Genomic DNA, 22,543 nt, shown 5'->3' with positions numbered 1-22,543 from the left:
AAATGAGTCTGCCCACCTTTACTGTATAGGCTAAGAAACTGGCAATAGCAATGTATACACATGTGTACTTAGTGTAATATATAATTTATGTTACATGTATATACATGTGTGTATGTAATTACATGTAACATATAAAATATACATACAGAGCCCAGTTTAATGATGGCAGATTGTACTCAAGCAGAATTCACTTTCTCCTGATAGTCTAAATTTGTGGTTTAATGGCTGGTTCTGTTAGTACTTCAGTTAACCCTTAACTTACATCCTCACACTATCACTACACTACATAAGTTTCAAAGTATGCACAAATATGGGAGCCCTATGATTCAAAACTTTGGTCCTAACTGTAAAAACAGCTTTACAATAATGTCACAGTCTTGGAAAAATAAGTCTTGGCTGCCATAAGTATAGAAAAGTCATGCTTAAATTATACCTGACATATGGTAATAAACATCCTCTCAGGCCTAGCTAATTATTTATATGTAGTCAGGTATCTCTAATTATGATTAGTAATGGCTTAGGATTCTCAAAGTCATCTCATGGCCTGGATAATCAATGCTACCTGTATCTCAGACTATAGGCAGAAAGTGGCTCCAAATGTTGTACTTCTGTAACTTGTAATATGGTCTCAGTTGCTTAGTAACAATCTGTGTCAGCACTATGCTGAGCATTATGAAAAGCTTAAGCTAAGAAGATACTCAAGTAGGTAATTATACAATTTCAAAAAATATATAATATGATTAATAAAACATGGGCTATATGAATAAAATACCTTCTCCAGAAAGCATACAACTTTATTCTTTGTTTCTTCAGAACTGAGACACTGGGGAACTATCTCTTCATGATTTGTTCCCTATTAAAAGATAAACAAGACTGATTTTAATATATTTCAATAATTTGCAAAGACAAATGCATGAGCTTTAAGAGCTACCTTAATAAAAAATTCATTTTTAAAGAAAATAGTGCCAGAAGATACTCAAAGATAAGCTCACAATTCTTTCAGAGTGCCTTAGGATAACGCAGTATTAACTTCTATACAGGTTTAATGTTGCCAGCTTTAATTACTTCTGCTCAGTCATAGTAATGCCTCTGGACTCCCTTACGACCGAAAGCATGACTGCACAGCAATGGTTAGAAAAGGAGCAACGGATGGCAGAGGTAACTCTCCACAGGTTTTGGTTCATCAACCTAACTCTAATGATAGTTCAAGATGAAATTTATTATTCAACCAAAAAATACTGTCTGGAAGACAGTGTCGGCTTTCGTAGGCCTGGTTTGAATGCCTGTTCTGGTCCTTGCTATTCAGAGGACCTTAGGAAATTCACTTCATTTTTCTAGGCTTCATTTTGAGATCCTATAAAATAGATGATTAGTAATATTCCATCCAGAAACTTTAGATTCAGATACAGAAGCAGATTCAGATACAGAAGCAGCTCAACAAATGTTTTGGGAATGTTTTGGAATATGTGAAATTATTAAAGTGTTTTGGAAGTCATCATGATAAATTGGTCTTACAATTACCTCAGCAAACTGAGTAAACGCCTCCAAGGTATGTTGTTCTAGCAGCCAATTCTTGTCAGCTAACAGTAAGGCAAAAATACATGACAGGTTGGGCAGAATTTTGTCCTAAAAAGAGAACCAAACTTTACTAAATAGAGAAAAAGAAACTTCAATAGAGTGCATTCAATACACACAATGTTGTCAACGTTCCATCATCCTATCCCAGTGAACTGGTATTAAAACACGTTAGGTCATGTCACTCCTTTGCTCAAATCCTTCCAGTAGCTTCCTATTTCCCTGAGAGTCAAAGCCAAACTCCTTAAAATGGCCTGCAAAGCCCTGCTACCTCTGTGTTAGCTGTAATGGCTTCCTGGAATGTATCAGGCATGCTCCAATCTCCAATGCTTTCACTTGCTATTTCCTCAGATACCTGGCTTGATCCCTCATCTTCAGGTTTTTACTTGTATGTCACGTTGGTGAGGACTCCGTGTTTCAGACTGTACCCCCATGTTCATATTCTCTGTCCCCCTTTCCTGCTTTATTTTTCTCCATAGCACTCACCATCACTTAACATACTTCATATATCCCCATGTTATTGTCTGTTGTACATGGGGATTATTAGTTTGGTTCATTGTATCACCAGTGATTAAAACAATGCCTGATATAGTAAGAACTCAATTTTTCTTGAATGGACAAATGAGTCAATCTCATCTCATGCTTTAAATGCCTCCCATATGCTGATGAATCCCCAAAATTTCTTCAGGCCCTGATCTCACCCCTGGGAATATATAAGGCATTGCAATTTTTGCTAATAAAATGCTTGTTTCATAGTTTCTGGGCCCATGCATGGTCCACAGCTGTGCATGAATGAAGCAACATTTTGCAATGAACTTATTTTATAAAAAGAAGATAGCTCAGATACAAGAATCTTTGGATACTTTTGTCAAGGGAGTTAAAAAGAAGCTGTCAATATCTACACTTATCATTTCACGAAACATACCCTTGCATGCTGGAGATTGGTGGGATAGTGTCATTAACTTGTGAAAAAAAGAGTCCTTGAAAAAGTAATCGAGTTAAATTTTTGGTTTCAAAGATTTTAATCAACATATAATAAGATGTCTATAGTCCATCATGTGTTTGCTCTCATTACACAAGAAAGTTCTCATCAGTAAGGAGCTCTTTATAGTCTCTTTTGGAGGTTCAAAAAAGTTAACTATCCAGAGTTATTACACGTTGACTGTAGTAATAAGGAAAGCAAAACTCTAAATTTATGAAGCTCTCCTTTGCTGTGTTAGGTTTTGAAATGCAGTAGATGTATATTGTTAGGCCACTACAGTACGATGTTATAAATAAATATTCGTTTGTCATAAGTATACATACTTCGCAACATTTTCGAAAATACTGTCTTAAAATTACCAATTTTCCTAATTATATACTGTTCCCTAGAAGACATAAATATGTTTTCTCCCCTCAGGAACTGTGTAGTAGTGCCCAATTAGAATGAGAAACTTATATCTCAGACTAGAGCCAATGAATAAATTATTTGTATGTCAACATATTTTTCTAAAAGAAAATAACTTAAAATGAGTTCTATTTTGACACTTACCCTCTCTGGAAAATGGATTTCTTTTTTCTAACTTTCATTGTCAGGAATTGGCAGAATTTCAGGAATTAAAAGCCTAACAAATCCCTTAGTCAATAATTCCTACAGAAATTTTATTTTTAATAGTACAAGAATATTCATGATCAGCCTGGGCGGCACCGTAAGACCTCATCTCTAAAGAAAATTTTAAAAATTTGCCAGGCATGTGGTCCTAGCCAGCTAACTTGGGAGGCTGAGGCAGGTGGATCACTTGAGCCCAGGAGTTTGAGGCTGCAGTAAGCTATGATTGTGCCACTGCACTCCAGCCTGGGTGACAAAGCAAAACCCTGTCTCTTAAAAAGAGTTAAAGAGTGTTACCTGGATAGCTTGAGGTATCAAAAATTTTCCTAGAGAAGATAAAAATTCCAGCATCGACAAACGAACATGGTCAGGAGGCTCTAATTTAAGTACTGAGGTCTGCAAACTCATGACCTATAAAGGTGAAGACCAAAAAAAAGTTATAAATAAAAACAGTATTTTGTGTAGACATGATGCTACCTAAGATTTGGATGGAACTATGGGGATGGGAAAGAAAACCCAGAACCAAACATGCCACAAAGCCTATACTTCACAGATAGAATCTGAATAGAACAATCAAATGAACAGTTATTCTAGCATTCTTTTTACTACACCCTCCTGCCTTTAACGATTGTAAAAAATAAAAATACATGTGTTCCTGAAAAACTTTATTTACCAACACTTTAAAAATTATTTTGTATAGGCCTACCTCATTTTATTGTGCTTTGCTTTATTGTGCCTCATAGATACAGTTGAGTTTTGTTTTGTTTTGTTTACAGTTGGAAGGTTTGTGGCAACCCTTCATCTAGCAAGTCATTTAGCACCATTTTTCCAACAGCATGTGCTAACTTAATGTCTCTGTGTCACATAATGGTAATCCTCACACTACTTCAGACTTTTTCATTACTATTCTGTTGTACTGATCTGTGATCGGTGATCTTTGATGTTACTACTGTAATTGGGGACACCACAAACCAGACACATACAAGATGGCAAACTTAATAAATTTTGTGTGTTCTGACTGCTCCACCAACTAGTCTCTCTCCCTCTCCCTCTCCTTGGGGCTCCCTATTCTCTGAGATGCAACAATATTGAAATTAGGTCAATTATTCCTACAATGGCTTCCAAGTGTTCAAGTAAAAGGAAGAGTCTTAAGTCACTCACTTTACATCAAAAGCCAGAAATAATTAAGCTTAGTGAGCAAGGTTGTTGAAAACGCTGAGAGACAAAAGCTAAGCCTAAGCCTCTTGTGCCAGTTACCCTACTTGTCAATGCAAAGGAAAAGTTCTTAAAGGAAATTAAAAGTGCTCCTCCAGTGAACACATGAATGATAAGAAAGGGAAGTTTTTGCTGATAGAATGTTTGAGTGGTCTGGATAGAAGATCAGACCAGCCACAATATTCCCTTTAAGTCAAAGCTTAATCCACAGCAAGGCCCTAAGTCTTCAATTCTGTGAAGGCTAAGAGAGATGAGGAAGCTGCATAAGAAAAGTATGAAGCTAGCAGAGGCTGGTTCATGAGGTTTAAGGAAAGAAGCCATTACCATAACATAAAAGTGCAAGGTGAAGCTGATTGTAGAAGCTGCACTAAGTTATCTACAACATCTAGCTAAGGTCATTGATGAAGGTGGCTACACTAAACAACAGATTTTCAGTGTAGACAAAACAGCCTTATAGTGGAAGAGGATACCATCTAGGACTTTCACAGCTGGATAGGAGAAGTCAATTCCTGGCTTCAAAGCTTCAAAGGACAGGCAGACTCTATTGTTAGGGGCAAATGCAGCTGGTGACTTTAAGTTGAAGCCAGTGCTCACTTTCCATTCCCAAAATCCTAGGGCCCTTAGAATTATGCTAAATCTACTCTGTCCATACTCTGTCAATGTAACAACAAAACCTGGGTAACAGAACATCTGTTTACAGCATGGTTTATTGAATATTTTAAGCCCACTGTTGAGACCTACGGCTCAAAAAGAAAGATTTCTTTCAAAAGATTAGTGCTCAATGACAATGCACTTGGTCACCCAAAAGCACTGATAGAGATGTACAAGGAGATTAATGTTTTCATTCCTCCTAACACAACATCCATTCTGCTGCCCATGGATCAAGGAGTAATTTCATCTTTTAAGTTGTATTATTTAAGAAATAAATTTCTGACGGTTATAGCTGGCATAGATAGTGATTCCTCTGATGGACCTGAGCAAAATAAATCAAAAACCTTCTGGAAAGGATTCACCATTCTAGATGCCATTAAGAACATTCGTGATTCACTGGCAAGAGGTCAAAATATCAACATTAACAGGAATTTGGAAGAAGTTAATTTCAACCTTCATGGATGGGTCTGAGGTGTTTAAGACTTCAGTGGAGAAAGTAACTGCAGATATGGTGGAAATAGCAGGAGTAGAGTTATAAGTGGATCCTGAGGATCTGACTGAATTGTTGCAATCTCATCAGAAAACCTGAATGAATGAGGAGTTGCTTCTTATGGATGAGCAAAGAAAGTGGTTTTTTGAGATGGAACTACTCCTGGTGAAGATGCCGTGAACATTATTGAAATTACGGGAAAGGATTTAGAATAGTTCATAAACTTAGTTGATAAAGCAACAGGAAGATTTGAGAGGACTGACTCCAATTTTGAAAGTTCTACTGTGGGGAAAATGCTATCAAACAGCATCACATGCTACACAAAAATCTTTCATGAAGGGAAGAGTCAATCAATGGAGCAAACTTCACTGTCTTATTTTAAGAAATTGCCTTCTGGTATCAGGAAAAAACACGTTAAAAATTTAAAAAAATAAAAAAAGAAATTACCACAAGCCATCCTACCTTCAGCAACCACCACCCTGATCAGTCAACAGCTACCAACATAGAGGCAAGACCCTCCACCAACAAAAAGATAAAGACTAGCTGAAGGCTCAGATGATCATTAGCATTTTTTTTTCGCAATAAAGTATTATTCAATTAAGATATGGACATTTTTAAAGACATAATGCTATTGTATACTCAAGAGACTAACAGTGTAGTATAAACATAACTTTTATATGCACTGAGAAACAAAAATTCATGTGACTCATTTTATTGTGGTGGTCTGGAACGGTATGCCTATATTTTACATTTTATTGAGAGGTTCATTATTTAGCAAGGACTGACAAACTTTTTCTGTAATAGGCTAAATAATATTTTAGGTTTTGTAGGCAACATGTTTATTTGTTGCATATTCTTATTTATTTTTATAATGCTTGGTAGGCTTTAAGACTTTATTTTTTATTTTACAAACTTTCAAAAATGTAAGTTATCTTTAGCTCTTGGGCAAAATTTTGCCGGGAGACCATAGTTTGCTAGCCCCTGATTTCAGGAACACTGAAGTGAAGTCTTTTATAAAGGAGGCAATACTTACATGAACAATTTACTTAACATTAAAATTTTAGAACTTCAATTATTATATTTGGGTTTTTTTAAGGTAGGTACATTTTATCGAAGTTATCAGTATTTCATTTTTCTCAGGGAATATTAGAAGCTTCAGAATCAGTAAATTCAAATTGTTATATTTAGTCAGTTGATTATTTTACTGTATTCTCATTCTTTAAAACTTAGTAACCCCTGTTACACATACGGTACTTAAAGAAAATACCTAATTTGTAAATACACGTTAATGCTAACTTCTTAATGTACATACCATTAATAAGAACTACTAAAAACAAAGGTGTGACTAGTTTTACTTCTTTCTATCCCACCACATACTGTGACAGGATATCATCTCTTCCATCATTTTCCTAAACAGGAAGGGTTAGTTTCTTCTCTTAACAGTTTTTGTTTCTGTTTTCTACTTGACCCTGAGCTTAACTCTTGATTTTGGGTATCAATTTTGTCCAGTATGGGCTCATTCTAAAGCCTCTAAATTACTTCACATAAGCTGAAGGCCTTTCCCATTTTCTATCTGTTGTCCTAGAACCTCCAAAAGAAAGGCATAACTGAGGCACCACCACAAGGATCCCCCAAATAGTGACCCCAGATCTGCCTGTCCCAGCTGTGTAAGCTGGGGAACACAGAGAAAATTCACTAGTGCTCTTCTTTCAAAATAATTTTATTTCTTCAAACAAATAATGAGCGCTATCCTTTAATTCATGTTGTTATATTCCATACTCCCACAACTGCTGAAATGCCTTTGAAAATGCTATGAATGAAGCATTCAACACATGAAGTAGGACTCCTAACCTCAGGGATTTTTCTTGGGCAGTTAATAGCAACAACAAAAAGTTCTGACTGCTTTTAAATAGTTTAAAAGGAATGTTTCTAGAAAGTTATTTTGAGTCTATCAGTTTAACCACCTCCTTAGCAAACAAAGTATCAACTTGGTCACTGTTCTTACCTGACTTATCAGCTGAGGATCTAGAGTATGAATGAAAAATCCCAACAGTGGAAGTAAGAGGCTGAATGTCTGTTGAACATAAGGTTGACCTGTTACCTTATATAAGAAACACAAAATAATTTTGGTGAAAATTTTCAATTACATGAGAATAGCCATAATAACAGCAACTTTTTATTGTGCACTTATTATATACCAGGCAATATGCTAAATGTTTTATACTTATTAACAACGGTATGATGTAAATACTATTACCCTCACTTTAATAAGAAAACAGAAAAATAATTTGTTCAAAATCACATGGCTAGGAAAAAGCAGAGCCATGACTGAAATCCAGATTTAAGTCTAAAGGGATCTAATTACTTTTCTCTGCCACTGAAAAGCTTGTATGTTCCTTAGTCATCTTACAATTACATTCCTTTTCTTCACAGTTATTTCTATCATAATATTGTAAACTATATCCCCAGCACAGATATCGTGAATGAATATTTACTGAATGATTTGTGAGCATCAGAGGAAAGCACTTCTTGAAGTCAAAGTACTACAGAAGGGCAATCTGACCACAAACAAACATTAATGATAAAACATCATCTGCAAAATGATTTCTATCATTTCCCAAAATTATGTACATTGCCTTCAACTTCCACTGGTTGCCAGAGGTCACACATTTATTTCTATTTAGTCAAAACAAATGTCAGATTTGAATTTTTAAACCAAGAAACATAAATTTATAACCATGTGTGGGATGAGTATCATTCTAATTTTAGCCCAATCATCACTTGGCTTATTGGTTTTGCTGGGAAAGAGGAATACAAATTAGCCACGTCCATTTACTTGCGCCTTCCATCTTTGGGTCAGATACTCTCCATTGCCCAAGAGATTTTATAAAAGACCGTAGACTCATAGAAATAGGCTACATTAACCCGAGAGAGAACAGAAACAATAGGGAAAGATAATTTTTTTTTTTTTTTAAATAGAGTTCAGCCAGTTAGGAAAATAAGTAGGTGGATTGTTGCTGTCACTTTACCATATTCTAATTTTGTTAATATAATGCTATGATACTTTGAAAAAGAAAACTACCTGAGAGAGTACAAATAGATAGTTTAAGTTCTACTCACAAGTTCTACCAACTATCCAAGGAAATTAGATAAATTTTACTCTACAGGGAAATTTCAGTACTATTCTCTTTTTTTAATTGTGTTTTAATTGTTCGTCAGGGAAATGATCAGTTGCTTTCCTTACCTGTTTAATGTTTAAAAAAGCCCAAAGCTGTCTCCCAACTTCCATAATTTCAGTTTGTTGTCCAGTATCCAAAGCTTCACCAGCAGAACTACATACTGCAAGCAAAACAGAGAGTACCGTGTTCTAAAGGGGAGAAAGAGGAAAAGGGCTTGAATTTAAATACCAGTCTAAAGGAGTAGGCACCCAATTACCTAGGGGTTGTAAGAGTTACTTTTAACTCTTCATAAAAATCCATGTAGAATAATATTTCTAACAGCCAAAGCCATCTTACCAGCTATTTAACACAAATGTATTAAATAATTTTCCTTGTACACAGAAACATTTGCTTTATTTTTCTAAGGCTTTTGTCCTTTTAGACTGCAATTTTGATAAAATGGAAACAAAAATGTATTTTAATAACTAGGTTTAATACAAGTGGTCAGTATGGTTAACCTAATTTATAATATTTTCATAATATTCATCAACAAAAAGTTATGTTTTTTCACATTATGCACCCAGCCTGGAGTGCAGTGGCACAATCATAGCTCACTGCAGCCTCAAACTCTGGGCTCAAGCAATCCTCCTGCCTTAGCCTCCCAAGTAGCTAAGACTACAGGCATGCGCCACCATGCCTGGCTAATTTTTTTTTTTTTTGGTAGAGATGGGGTCTCAATATGTTGCCCAGGCTGGTCTCAAACCCCTGGCCTCAAGCAATCCTTCTGCGTTGGCCTCCCAAAGTGCTGTGATTATAGGCATGAGCCACTACACTCACCAGTTACTGCATTTTTATTGTTCCTGGTGTTTTAAAATTTTAAATTCCTTAGCAACACTGCACTTAAGCATTTATAGTACCTAAGAAGTACACAATCTAGAATTTGAAACTAAAAACAATCTTTCTTGCTTCACTCTTACCTATATGTGAAAATACTCAAAGCTCTCTATGACTGGCCAGGAGTGGGGTTGTTTGGGATGTGGCAGGGGTAGGGTGAAGGCCATACGAGAATGTACTGATCAGTAACAATGAATGCCTTTAATCCATTATACTTCAACAGCCACAATTTTATGTTAATTGTCAGATGGGTTCTTATTAAATATTTAAGAGTTATCTATTTGCTTCTGCAAACAAACATGTTCGACAACCTGCTGGACTAAAGTTTTGGGCATGGCTCAAAGGTTTATTCATGGTGTTTTCATTTTACCTAATATAAAACAAAATACCTTATGTCTTTACTATAGAAATTGATGCACATTAAATGCAAAACCTGAGCAAATATAAGCCACTTCTAAGTAGGTAATTATCTTAATAATTATAGTCAAGTGCCATTACATAACAGCGTATCAGAGCATCTGCATTAGTATGGAAACATATGCCCTGAGAAAATCATAAACTCCTAATTTAAAATTGCAAATAGGCCTCCAATCCCTTGAATGCCCTGTGCTTATCCTTGCTTGATTTTTCTCTACATAACATAAACTGACATTTCTTTTTTTTTTTTCCCGCCCTTGTGAACAAATAAACTTATATTTCTTATTTTATTATCCACTGATAAGCTAGAATATGAGTCCGTGAGAGTAGAAATTTTTTATTTGTTTTGTTTCCTGATATATCCCAATGTCTAAAACAGAGCTTGGCACATAAGAGTACTCAAAATATTATTTGTTGAATAAGTGAATAAATGAGCAAATGAACACTAAACTGGAAAATTCAACTGCATGTACTATATCCAGTCAACTTTTAAAAATCATCTATTTTCTACTTCTTATAATAGATGAGTCTCTTTTTTATTCCATTATTTTATGAGGGAACATTCTAAGTAGAAAGGTACATAAAGGTTCAGAGTAGGTTTGTATCAAATGGGGATTGTATTTTGTCAAACAGAAGAATCATGTCTGCCTAATCCAGAACTGCATCAGCAAAAATACCACAAATGAAATATTTCATATGTTTCATCATGTTGTCCCAGGGTGTCTGGAGCAACAAAGGGAACCCTCCACAAAACTATTTACTTCAATCAAGATAACAGTAAGTTTCTCATAGATCCTTTTATAATGTAGCAATCTGAAAATCTTACTAGGTTCTAACAGAGACAAAGGACAGAGACTGTGTCCATCTTAATAACAACCTATCCCCAATAGCTAAAACAGTACTCAATAAACAGCTGCTGAATGAGTCAAGTCAGTCAAAATTATCTTACCAGAGATTCGAGTTCTCCCAAAGTACGACTGCTGCTCAGCCATTTTCTGCACTCTGCAGTGCCTACTTTGGTGACCTCATGTGCAGTTTGTTTCCTAAGCTCAGCAGATAACGCCTGGAAGGAAATACATTGCCACAGAGGCAGATTTTCTGCTTCTTTTGGGGAAAATTTCTGGATAAACTCTACCTGAAATAAAGTGTTAAAGAAATAAGAGTAACATGAGTTAGATGAATGGATACATAATAGATAAGTATTAGCTTCTATATTTAATATTTTAAGAAAGCTTTTTAAATGCATGGTAATATTACTAGGTACCAAACCAACATAAGTTAAATGAACATGATAATTTTTGCTGCATTTGTTTCCAAAACAAAAAAAGTTTAAATGGAGCATAATATAAATACGCTATGAAATGTTAAATAATGTATTTGTTAGTTATGTCAGATATTTTATCATCCTCCTACTCACTAAATCTATTATTTTCCTAAGTACTCATCACCTTGCACAGTTAAGTCAAAAGTAATAACTCAAATATACAAACAAGAATGATTTAGCCAACCTTTGTGGCTTACTACTGTCTCAGTTGACCACAGTAGAGAACTTAAAGAAGCAAAGATCATAGGTTCAGTTTTCAAATGGGTTAGCTGACTCCACTCTAGACAATACATTAGTTTCACAAAGGTAAGCCACAAATAAAAAAGAGTGTGGATGGCAACACCATTCTACCACTGAAATAACAATCTAAAGTGCTTCCTGGGTTAACAAAGAAGTACTGTTTTGTTAAAATGCAGCTGTCACAGACTAGATAAAAATAGGAAATAAAACTTCTAAAAAATAGTTAAAATGTTGAATTAGTTTTTGGTGGAAAATAGTCAAAGCAATGGTGTACTTAATTATTAAATTAAGTATAATTCAACTAGGAAGTGTATTAATGTATTTTTCTAAGAAGTGGAATAATTTAATTTGTAATATCTAAAATTTACTTAATGAAAATTTTTCCTACATCAAAAACTAAAAAAAATTTCAAATATCCCCCATCACTATATTAAATTTGACAGAGAAACTCTTCTATATCATATACTATATTTTAGTTTTATTTCTTTTGTAGAAAATATTTAGCTGTCAAAACAAGCAAGAAATCATGTGGCTCTCTGATGTGACAAGAGCTACAGGGAGAAAAATGGATCTGTTGATGAGCTAAGTGTCTATTCTAACAAGCAGCTTTATTCACTTTATTCATAAAACCAAACTGCACCAGGAAAGCCACGAGGCTTGTGCCAGCTGGTGAACATCAATTCATGTATCACCTATCTTTATAACAAAGTCCAATGAGTGACAGAATGAACTAGTTTCCTTTCCAAGATAGAAACCATAAATCATGATGTCATGGACAACTTAAAAGGGTAGGTGGTCCCACAACTGGTTACATAGGAAGAGTTCAGATTATATTCTGCGGTTGAAAACCCTGGTTTCAACACAATTTGAAAGATTTAAAACTGCCAGGACTGAAAATAGTTCATCAGGACTGACATATAAGGGATAATGCACAGAGAATTATGACTTCCCGCCTTAAATTGAGAAGAGAGAAAAAATACACCTGTGGACTTAAAATGCAAATATAGTAATTTTCACTTTATGTAAAAATAAAATAGCACAATTATCAGTGTACCTAGATAAGGCATATTAAATACTTTTCCTCAGTTAGGTGACCTCTTTGTACTTTTGCTTTACTTTACAGTAATAAAACAGGAATACCATTAATAGTTACATACTAAAAGAAATAATGTGTGGCACCCAGCTAATTTGATACTTTTTAAATTTTTTAAGTAAAACATCGCCATAGTGGGATTAACTATTTTCAGTTATGTTAAGGCTCCATCACTGGTATGAGACCTGGGTTTTTATGTCACTATTTTAAAAGACACCATCTTGTATGCACATGGCTGAATAATTATTTCTAGCACCACTGCTTGCTTCTCCTTTTTTCCCTGGCCTGTGCTTTCTTACCTTTGCTCCTCTAGTCCCACCACAGCCCTCCCATTTTTATTCATCTTTTAACAAGCACCTCAAATGCCACCATCTCCAACAGTTTCCTCAATTTCCTACCCGTCCCCATACTGCAACTCCCCAGAAATGATCTCCTAAGCTATGAACACCCAACAAAATCTAATTTGTATCTCAGTTTTGGCACTTACCACATACCACATTTTACTGTGAGAATTTTTATAAATTTATAATTGCTATTAGATTTTACATTCCTTGATATATCATAAGATAGTGCAGTGGTTTCCAAGTTTTCTTTTCTTTTTTTTTTTTAAGAGATGGGGTCTTGCTCTGTCACCTAGGCTAGAGTGCAGTGGTGACATCATAGCTCACTGCAGCCTCCAACTACCGAGCTCAAGTGATCCTCCCGCCTCAGCTTCCTGAGTAGCTGGGACTACAGACACACGCCACCACACCTAATTTTTTTTTTTTAAATCTTTTTTGTAGAGATGGGGTCTTGCTATGTAACCCAGTCTGCTCTCGAACTCCAGGTCTCAAGCAATTCTCCACCTTAGCCTCTCAAATTGCTGGGATTACAGGCATGAGCCACTGCACTGGGCCCAAGTTTTTTTAATTTAATTTAATTTTTTTTTAGAGACAGGGTTTTGTTATGTTGCCCAGGCTGGACTTAAACTCCTGGGCCCACACAATCTCCGACCTCAGCCTCTCAAGCAGCTGGGAATACACGCTAAAGTTTTTTTTAATTTAAGCAACACATTGCTATTAAAAATTACATGAAAAGCTTTATATATCAAAACAATGAAAGTAGATTTCCTCTCGTTAAAGGTGGTAAGTAGGCAGAGTCAACATCCCACAAACAGCAGGGGCCCCTGACATAGCTGCATGACGCACAGCTGGAAAAGAATATTGCAGCAGTGTAAAGAGCACAGCACAGAATTGGGAATAAGACAGTTCTGGTTTGGATCCCAGCTCAGCCATTTATTATGTGTGCATTTGAGGAAGTTCTGTAACTTCCCTGAGCTACTGTTTTCTCATCTGTAAAATGGACATAATGTTATCTATCCCACAAGGCTGTCATAAGGACTATATGAATTAAAGTGCCTGGCCCATATTTTAGTCTCAAAAATGTCTATTCCCTTGCTTTTAAAGGAGGGATAATGTTTTAAGGAGAAAGAAAAAAAGGCAGGACAGAAAAACTAAGATTTGTTAAATGCTCACTGCATATATATATCTCATCAAATTTCATAACTGCCATCTGAGTATTAGTATCTCAATTTTATGATTAACTCTCCCAAGGACTCTCAGATAAAAAAGGTATTCAAATTCAGGTTTGTCTCTTAATCTTCAATTTTATCACAGGAATTTGTTCATAAAAGGAAATGAGTATTTGATAACTGGAGATACAAATCAAAAGTAACTCCTCATTTATCTATAATTCACATATCTGATAGTCTCATTTGGAAAAACTTAGAAAACTGAGAGTAAGAGATCTCTAAGCACAGACTAAAGTTTATCTGATTTAGAACACTGCTTCTAGACTTCACTCAGAGCTAATTCATTGTGAGTTATATTATTTTAAAAGTCAAAATTTCACAACCACCATGGGAAAATAATTTTATTCCTATTTTACAAATAAGAAAATGGAGGTGAAAAGGAAAGTGACCTTAAAGTCACATGGCTAGTGACCCTTTCCCTCCCAATCCCACCTCTAAGCAATCTGAGGAGACAACTCTTTTGGAGTTTTGGAGGGAAGAGAGCAACGCTTACATGTTTTCTAGAGGGCTAATAGGTGGCACTACTGCGTTTTCTGCCTTGAAGCTAACTTTGTGAAAGAGGACGATGGGGGTAGGTGTCGTTCCTCTGGTACTTAGCCTTCTCTAGGACAGGAGCAGCTTGGACATGGGGCAAAACTCTAGTAAGAACTGAGTATCCCTCTTAAGCCAAGCACTATGCTGTTTTGCATATATTATCTCTAAGTCTTTACAAAATATTTCAAAATAGTTACACATATCCTCTACTTTGTAGACAGGAAAACTGAGGTTCAGAAAGGATGACTTGCACAAGGTCACAGTAAGCCAGGATTCAAACCAAGACCTGTAGCACGTTAAAGTCTAATCCTCCTCACTAACCTAGTGGTTCCCAAGCTTGGATCCATGTAAGAATCATGTAGGAACTTAATGACAGTAACAAGAAAAATTACTGAGCCTCATTTCATATCCACTACTCCATACCCACTCCATTCACAGGTTAGAGTCCAGGAACCTATATTTTTTAAAAATCTCCTACAGGAGTTCCAATGTGGCCAGTCTGAGGGACTGCATTAGGCCATACATGTTCATGTAAGCAGAGATTCTCCTGTATCATGGCAGAGCTTGTTTTCCTAATAATAGCAAACAACTAAGGCTTTAATTGCAAATCATACTTGCAACTTCCCCTAAAAGTTCAACTTATTCACTAGGAAAAAATAGAAGATATCATTAAGAGCATAAATAATATTATAGCTCTTTTAAAACAAGTTAAAAGGGGATATAGAACCATTTCATTTCATATATCTCAAATATATGAAAAACATACTTCAGGGAAATATACATTTCAGGAAGATGGAATTAGAATAATTATTTGTAACTTAAAATAAGGACATCAAAGTCTATACCCAGCTAAACGAAATAAGAAAGCAATCAATATGTTAAAAAATTGTGCTCAGATCATGCCAACATTTAACTTTACAATAAGTTAGGGGGGAAAAGGTCTGAATCCAATTCTCAGCAGCTGCCTGAAGTGAACACGGTGACATAGATGTTATCCTTGCCTGATGGGGTGGGGCCATGAAGAAAAAGAGACGTTTCAACAGTATTGATAGGTTGATGAGCTGATAACATTCTCCAGGGCATGATTTTATCTAGGAAGAGATAAGAGAGAGGAAAGATTGATGATTAATTTAAGATTAGTTTATATAAAGGAATAAGCCAAAATATTAATAGCAGCTCTTTCTGGGGGATAAGATTATACATAATGTTAACTTTTAATTTCTGGCTTTTAGTTTTTTTTCTTCAATGAATCTAATTACTTTTATAATGAGAAAGAAATTTCAACATTATAACTAAAAACGACGCTTGTAATTTCTATTCCTAATTTTCATTTTGATGATAACTTGGTATGTTAATCTTCCTACTCAAAGACAATTCATAGAACTTTTAAAGATCTAAGCATAATAGTGCAGAGGTGGATGTAACTCCAAGATGGAAGCTTTATTAAAAAATTTTAAAACTCAATTTTATCAATTCTTATCATAATGTACTATCTATCATTCAATCCTGGAATCCATTTTTATCATGACTAGGAGAGCTTTTAGTTAAAGGAAACCTGAGACATAAAACACCTAACATAAAAATCACTATCTCTTTAGTGCAAGAGGTGTTAAGGATTTAGTAAAGTGGGTAATTGTCAGCTGTTCAGGTTATCACACACCTCACTGAATTTGGTCTGTAAAATCCTTAAAAGGTAAATCAGGAAATATATGGCATAGTAACTCTACTACGAAACAAAGGGTGTATACACTCGAAGATCTTTATCAAAGGCCAGGGACAAAAATACCTAACAAACAGGTAATAATCATTTTACATGAAACACACATCAAACATCTCAAAATTTAAAAGCAAAAAAAGTTAATGTTGAAAAGATTTTAAAAAATCATTTTTAATCATTTTTTCTTTATATCCATTCATAAAACATTACTTCTTTTGTCAAAGGCATCTATCATTATCAAACTTAGTCCCTCTCAAATCACCCTAACTAAAAAAAAAACAGAACAAAATCACAAGTCAGTTTGTCATGTTAAAAAGAGGGAGAAAGAGATGAACTCTTGGCCAACAGCATCATAAGTAACTCTTCTTATTTTCTACTTTGCATTCAATTTAAATTTATTCTCAATTAACCTAGTCTTTCCCAGAACAATTACTGACACTCTACAAAATTTTGGAAAATGAGAAAATTTCCCCACTTTCACACTGATAGTTTTTTAGTGTGATAATTTTTTAGATGCTTTTTTAGTTAAAAGCATCAGAATTTATACAGAGCAAAGAAACTGTCAAAACAATTTAGTTACATTATTTTTCCTGTTGCTATTTACATTCTTCAAGATTATCATACCTCCAAAGGACATGCATGGAAAGTGAGTATTTCAGGCCTTGTAATTCTACTCACCAGATGAGCCACTATGGTGACATGGTGTGCACAGAGTTCAGCAGTCCCATATCTGCGATATAAAGAGAAGGCAATCAGGTATATACAATTACTCAGAAATACAAGGAGATTAACTTTCATAAAGCACTAAATATTCCGATGAGAACATAAAAACTGCCCTTATTTCCATGGCCAAGGAACATCACAACATACAAACCCCCCCAAGCAATACTTGTCTATTGGCTTGAACCAAAGAAAGGGAAGACAGAATCCTGTTTCCTAATTTAGTGCTATGTGAAATTAAACCATTTTGGTGATTATTAAAGAATTATTGCAACACAATGTTTCTATTTACTATCATAAAATCATTTACTGTCAGTCACTACTAGTAACTAGTCCAAACACCAAAAAACCAAGTATGTTGTACCGAGCAAGGAAACACCATGCGTCCATAGCTAACAAAGAGGTGATCATATCAGCACTGAGTACCGCATTCAACAGAGCAGCATCCTAATGAGAAACAGAAAGGTTGATTTATGTAAATGCTAAATGTTTATAATAAATTATCATTTATATTACATTTCTCAAAATAAAATAAAGCATTATCAGAATCCAAACAACAGATCCTTAGTGGGAAGGCTGTACTTTACAGCATCTTAAAGAACATGCACGGCCAGGCCCTCAATATTTATTGAGCACCTACTGTATGTTAAACACTGTAGTAGGTCATAGAGATTCACACATGGTTTTAAATGTAGTAACTCAAACACTACTAAGATCCACAAATATTCTCTAAGTGGCCTGAAATCCTTAAAGCAACATAAATAACATATACACTTATACTTTTCTTTCTGCCTTTATTCACATATAATATTTAATATGTACTGTATATCACACATTGTGTAATATCTTAAATGATACTGATCCTTATGTGCATTCTTGGAATTTTTTCCTAGAATTTTCTCAACATCTTTTCTAATCCAACTCCACTAAAAAACAAAATCTACATTATGTCTAAGATCTATAAGAGACTTGGTACTACGCACGACTATTTACTTCTTTCCTTTATGAAACTTAATTAGGTAAAATACTACACATTTTTCCGCTTCTCACACTGTCTTTCCATACCTCCTCACCCAAAATGTTTCTCAAATATTTTAGCCAAATATCAGATCTAAATACTATAGGAATCTAACATTGTCATTTTCTAGGACACGATTGAGTAAAAAGATGAATAAAGTGTATAATCTGAGAGAATGACATACAAAGGAATATACAGTAACTATTCCCACTCTTTCTTCTGTATGTGAACCACAATTTCAATGAAAAGAAAGCAAAAGTGTAACCTTGGCATAGCCCAGCAAGTAACAGGCTTACCAGTTCAGGAAACAGTGAGGGATCAAAGGAAGCAATAAATGAACACAGGTGAACACAAACATGCTGATACAAGGTGACAGCCACTTCAGCTTGCCCTTTACTCTTTACTCCCTGTAAATGAACAGGTAGAGAGAGTTCACCAGAACACTGCTCAAAACTGTTGAAAAGGGCTTTGAGTAGAGACACCCTGTGGGAAAAATGAGAACATTGAACCCAAAATTAATAACATTTCATATTAGCAGATATAATAATATGTCACATGGAAGATTATTTTAGAAAAGCAAAATGTCTCTAGAGGTATAATCAACAATAGTTTCCAATATGTTGGAATATATGTATACATAAAAATGTATGTATACATAAAAATAAATATATTCACTGTCAAAGACATTCCTTAAAGGAGAAGAATTTTCCTGGACATATTTTTTTCATTATTTACCAACTGTTTATCACAGTACGAAGTTACACAAAGTCAAAGATAAAGTTCTTTAAAAAACCTGAAACTAAAATAGCAAAATTAGATATTACATGTAAAACAGAAAATAAGTATTATAGTTAAGATAGGGAGGGGTCATTTTAAGATGGAAATGGTTGGAAAAACTTTCATAGAGGATTTAAATAACAAATTAAAAATAGCCAAGATACAAATAGGTAAAGAACATAAAACATGAATAAAAGACAGACATAAATAACAAGTCTGACAGAGGCAAAGTATATGTGTTGAAAATGAATGAAAGTAGAAGATGGCAACAGAATGGGATGGGTTTTAAACACAAAGCTGAAGAGTTCTGACATCATGCTTCAGTTTTTAAGCAGAAGAATAGAAAACTCAGAACCAAGTTTAGGAAGACTAACCCCGTAGTGGTACATAGAATGGGCTAACAGAAGGAGTGAAAAATTATAATACAGAATAATCCAGGGAGGAAGAAACTAGAGCCTCGACTACCGTGTTGGCAAGGAGTATGATTACAAGTGAAATTTCCCAAGAGATACCTTTTAGTATCTAGCATTTTATTTATCAGCACTTATTTTTAAATGTTACTCTATTACAATGTTTATAATGCTGACCATTAGGCAGTAAATACTGAGCAAAATTAAAAATTTTAACATCTGATAGATTTATATATCTTATATTTATCTATTTTTATAAAGTAGCAATGTATACATGAGATCTACACAATAACTATTTTTTTAACAAAGCACACTTCTCATGGAAACAAAATATTAACTAGAATATCTGACATAAAACAAAACACTTAATTTCAAGACCATTCCAAACAAGAGAGCATTCTAAATCACGAGTAATATAATTGGATATAAACAAAATGTTTACTACCTGGTTGTAGCTTCTGAGACCTGGTTTTCTGTGCACCACAGGGTTTGCACATCCTCAGGCTGAGAAGGCAGCTTATCCATGACAACCACTAGGAGCAGACACTGTGGGAACTGTAGTTCACATGGCAAGTCTTACAGATAATAAAAACACATTAATTAAGTTACAATAAATTTGTAAAAACAAACTCTAAATATTTTCAGCAGAAATATGATTATGATATATAAAGAAATTAGAGGAATAGTTTTTTTAAATGAGAAATATGTTTCAAGAAAAGACAGTTTAAATAAAAATTTAAAAATTCTAAGAAAGGTGACCATGTTAGGGAAAATCACTGTGTCTCTAACCCGTCATAATTTATAGGAGATGATTTAACATTAATTCTGCTTTGAAACTTACCTAAGTTACTGTCCAAAACCACCTGCACGAAGGGGTGGAATGTGAGCAACTGACTGATGAGTGGATCCAGTGTCACTAGGAAAGTACTTGCTATTTCCTCGTGTTGTGCTTTAGAAATCCTGGTAGCATATAGGCTTGGAGGAAACTTGCTGGAACAGCAAGGAAAAAAAATTAATTCACTAATAGCTGTCTTCTAGCTTTAGGTATAGTAAGTACTATAAACTGATGTTCTAATAATGAAAATATATAAAAAATAAGTAGCATGCATTTTATAAAACAAAATTCAAGGTACTAAATTGACACCAGAATTGTATAAAGTCCTTTGAACTAAATAACATGGCTAGAATTCTATTAAATGAAAAGTTTATAATCTTGGAGAAATCTTTAGTATTGTTTTGAGGCATTTTAATACCATGTTGACAATGGTGTCCTTAAAGATGCTGTAAAAATATGAATCTTAAAATCAACTCTATTTAAAAAAATTCTATTTCTGACAAATTTCCTTAACTACTTCTATTAAAAGTTGTTTTGAAATAGGGAGACTGCTGAATTTACTATGAATTAATACTCAGTTTCTTAGAAGTGAGAGCATTACAAGAAATAAACTGTAAACCAACATTAAAAGAGGATGGAAAGACTTTTTCATGGAAATGTCTCAGTAACTGGGGTTTAAACTAAACTTCAATCAAAACCTATCTGAAATAAGATATGTATTCAATATTTTTTGCCATGTTAATTGTAGTAAACTTGACAATACATGAGAAAATGCTGTCTAGCAGGGAGTTTAAAAGGACACACTTAAGATAAACACGTGAGGTCTTTGTGGTGTGATGAAAAAAATCACCAATCTGTCAATCATATAGTTATGTAACCTTAGTTCATTCATTTGACCTCCCTGAGCCTCAGTTTCTTCATTTGTGACATTGGTTCTAAGTTATTTTGAGCATTAAATTTTAAGTAAGGTGAAAGACATATATAAATAAAATATAGGTAATGAAATTCCGTAGACTTAAACTACAGCTACTGAGCATCAATGCAAGTATTTACTTTTTACAAATGATATATTATTAAATAATTTGACAAATGTTTATTAAGTGCACATGTATATATGCCATACACTGTTCCAGGAATGGGTGATACAATAGAATATACAGTCACTGTCTTTACAGAGTTTTCATTCTAATGAAAGGGGTCAGTTAATAAACAAGTAAATACATAATATAGCTGATGTTAATTGTTATAGAGAAAAAATAGAACAAGAAAAGGTGGACAAGAAGTTCTATTGATGAAAGTCATTTGAGGGTTTGAGTAGAAAAGTCACATGATCTGATCTGATCTATCACTCACTTTGGTGACTGTGTGGAGAACAGAATAGAGGCAAGGGCAGAAAGACAGGAGATGCTCTTTTGCAAAATCCAGGCAAGAAAATAATAGTGGATAGGATTGGATAGTAGCAGTTCAGGTGATGAGAAGTGGTTAGATTCTGCCTGTGTGTGTGTGTGTATATGTATCTATATATACTGAAGGTAATATTACTGATTATGCTAAGGAGGCAAGGTTTTCTGGCCTGATCAATTTGAAGAACAAAGTTAATTTAAACTGAAATGAAGAAGTTACAAGAGAAGCAGAGTTTGTTGGTGGTGGGGATGGAATAGGTGGAAATCAACAGCTCAGTTCGGGATAATTCAAGTGCAGATGTCCTGATTGGCAGCTAGACATTAAAGGGGAGAGATATAAATTTAAAGTCTTAAGACTAAATGACAGTAGATGGAGAATAGGCTTGGGGACTGAGTGCTGGGGCACACCCAACTTAAAGAAGCTGGGGAGAAGAAGAAGAACCTGCTGAGAAGGCTGGGAAGGTACAGCTAATAAGACTAGAAAGAGAACCAAAAGGGAAAAGTGTCCTGGAAGCCAACAGAAAATGTGTTCAAAAGGAAGGGTCAAGCACCACTGACAGGGTACATGAGATGAAGATTAAAATTGACCACTGGATGCAGCAATGTGGAGGTCACTGATGACTTTCACAAGATCTGTTTTGAAGCGAGCTAGTGCGGCAAAACATCTGACGGGAACAGCTTTAAAAAGGAGAGAAAGTGGTATAAGGCTGTGGTCCTCAATTCCCGGGCTGTGGACTGGTACCAGTCTGTGGCCTGTTAGGAATGGGGCTGCACAGCAGGAGGTGAGGGGCGAGCAAGTGAGGGAAGCTTCATCTGTATTTATAGCTGCTCACTATCGCTCGCATCACCGCCTGAGCTCCGCCTCCTGTCTGATCAGTGGCAGCATTAGATTCTCATAGGAGCATGAACCCTAC

The 22,543-nt window shown here is 34.9% G+C and overlaps 1 protein-coding gene across 1 annotated transcript in view; it reads right to left on the bottom strand.

The window, feature by feature from the left end:
* The window catches only part of FIRRM (FIGNL1 interacting regulator of recombination and mitosis), a 44,300-nt gene that overhangs the window by 1,961 nt on the left and 19,796 nt on the right, over positions 1–22,543 (bottom strand). Inside the window, exons 11-22 of the mRNA XM_069478318.1 lie at positions 20,233–20,381; positions 19,837–19,966; positions 18,501–18,687; positions 17,551–17,633; positions 17,145–17,196; positions 15,751–15,840; positions 10,938–11,123; positions 8,764–8,886; positions 7,525–7,620; positions 3,461–3,574; positions 1,522–1,626; positions 773–853 (exon numbers count right to left, since the gene is read on the bottom strand). Of these exons, the coding sequence (XP_069334419.1) occupies positions 773–853; positions 1,522–1,626; positions 3,461–3,574; positions 7,525–7,620; positions 8,764–8,886; positions 10,938–11,123; positions 15,751–15,840; positions 17,145–17,196; positions 17,551–17,633; positions 18,501–18,687; positions 19,837–19,966; positions 20,233–20,381 (1,396 nt within the window). The remainder of the gene's footprint in view (positions 1–772; positions 854–1,521; positions 1,627–3,460; positions 3,575–7,524; positions 7,621–8,763; positions 8,887–10,937; positions 11,124–15,750; positions 15,841–17,144; positions 17,197–17,550; positions 17,634–18,500; positions 18,688–19,836; positions 19,967–20,232; positions 20,382–22,543) is intronic.

This window comes from Eulemur rufifrons, chromosome 8 (assembly GCF_041146395.1).
Source record: "Eulemur rufifrons isolate Redbay chromosome 8, OSU_ERuf_1, whole genome shotgun sequence".
NCBI lineage: Eukaryota > Metazoa > Chordata > Mammalia > Primates > Lemuridae > Eulemur > Eulemur rufifrons.
The sequence above is the reverse complement of the archived record's forward strand: the minus strand, read 5'-3'. Positions and strand labels throughout refer to the sequence as shown.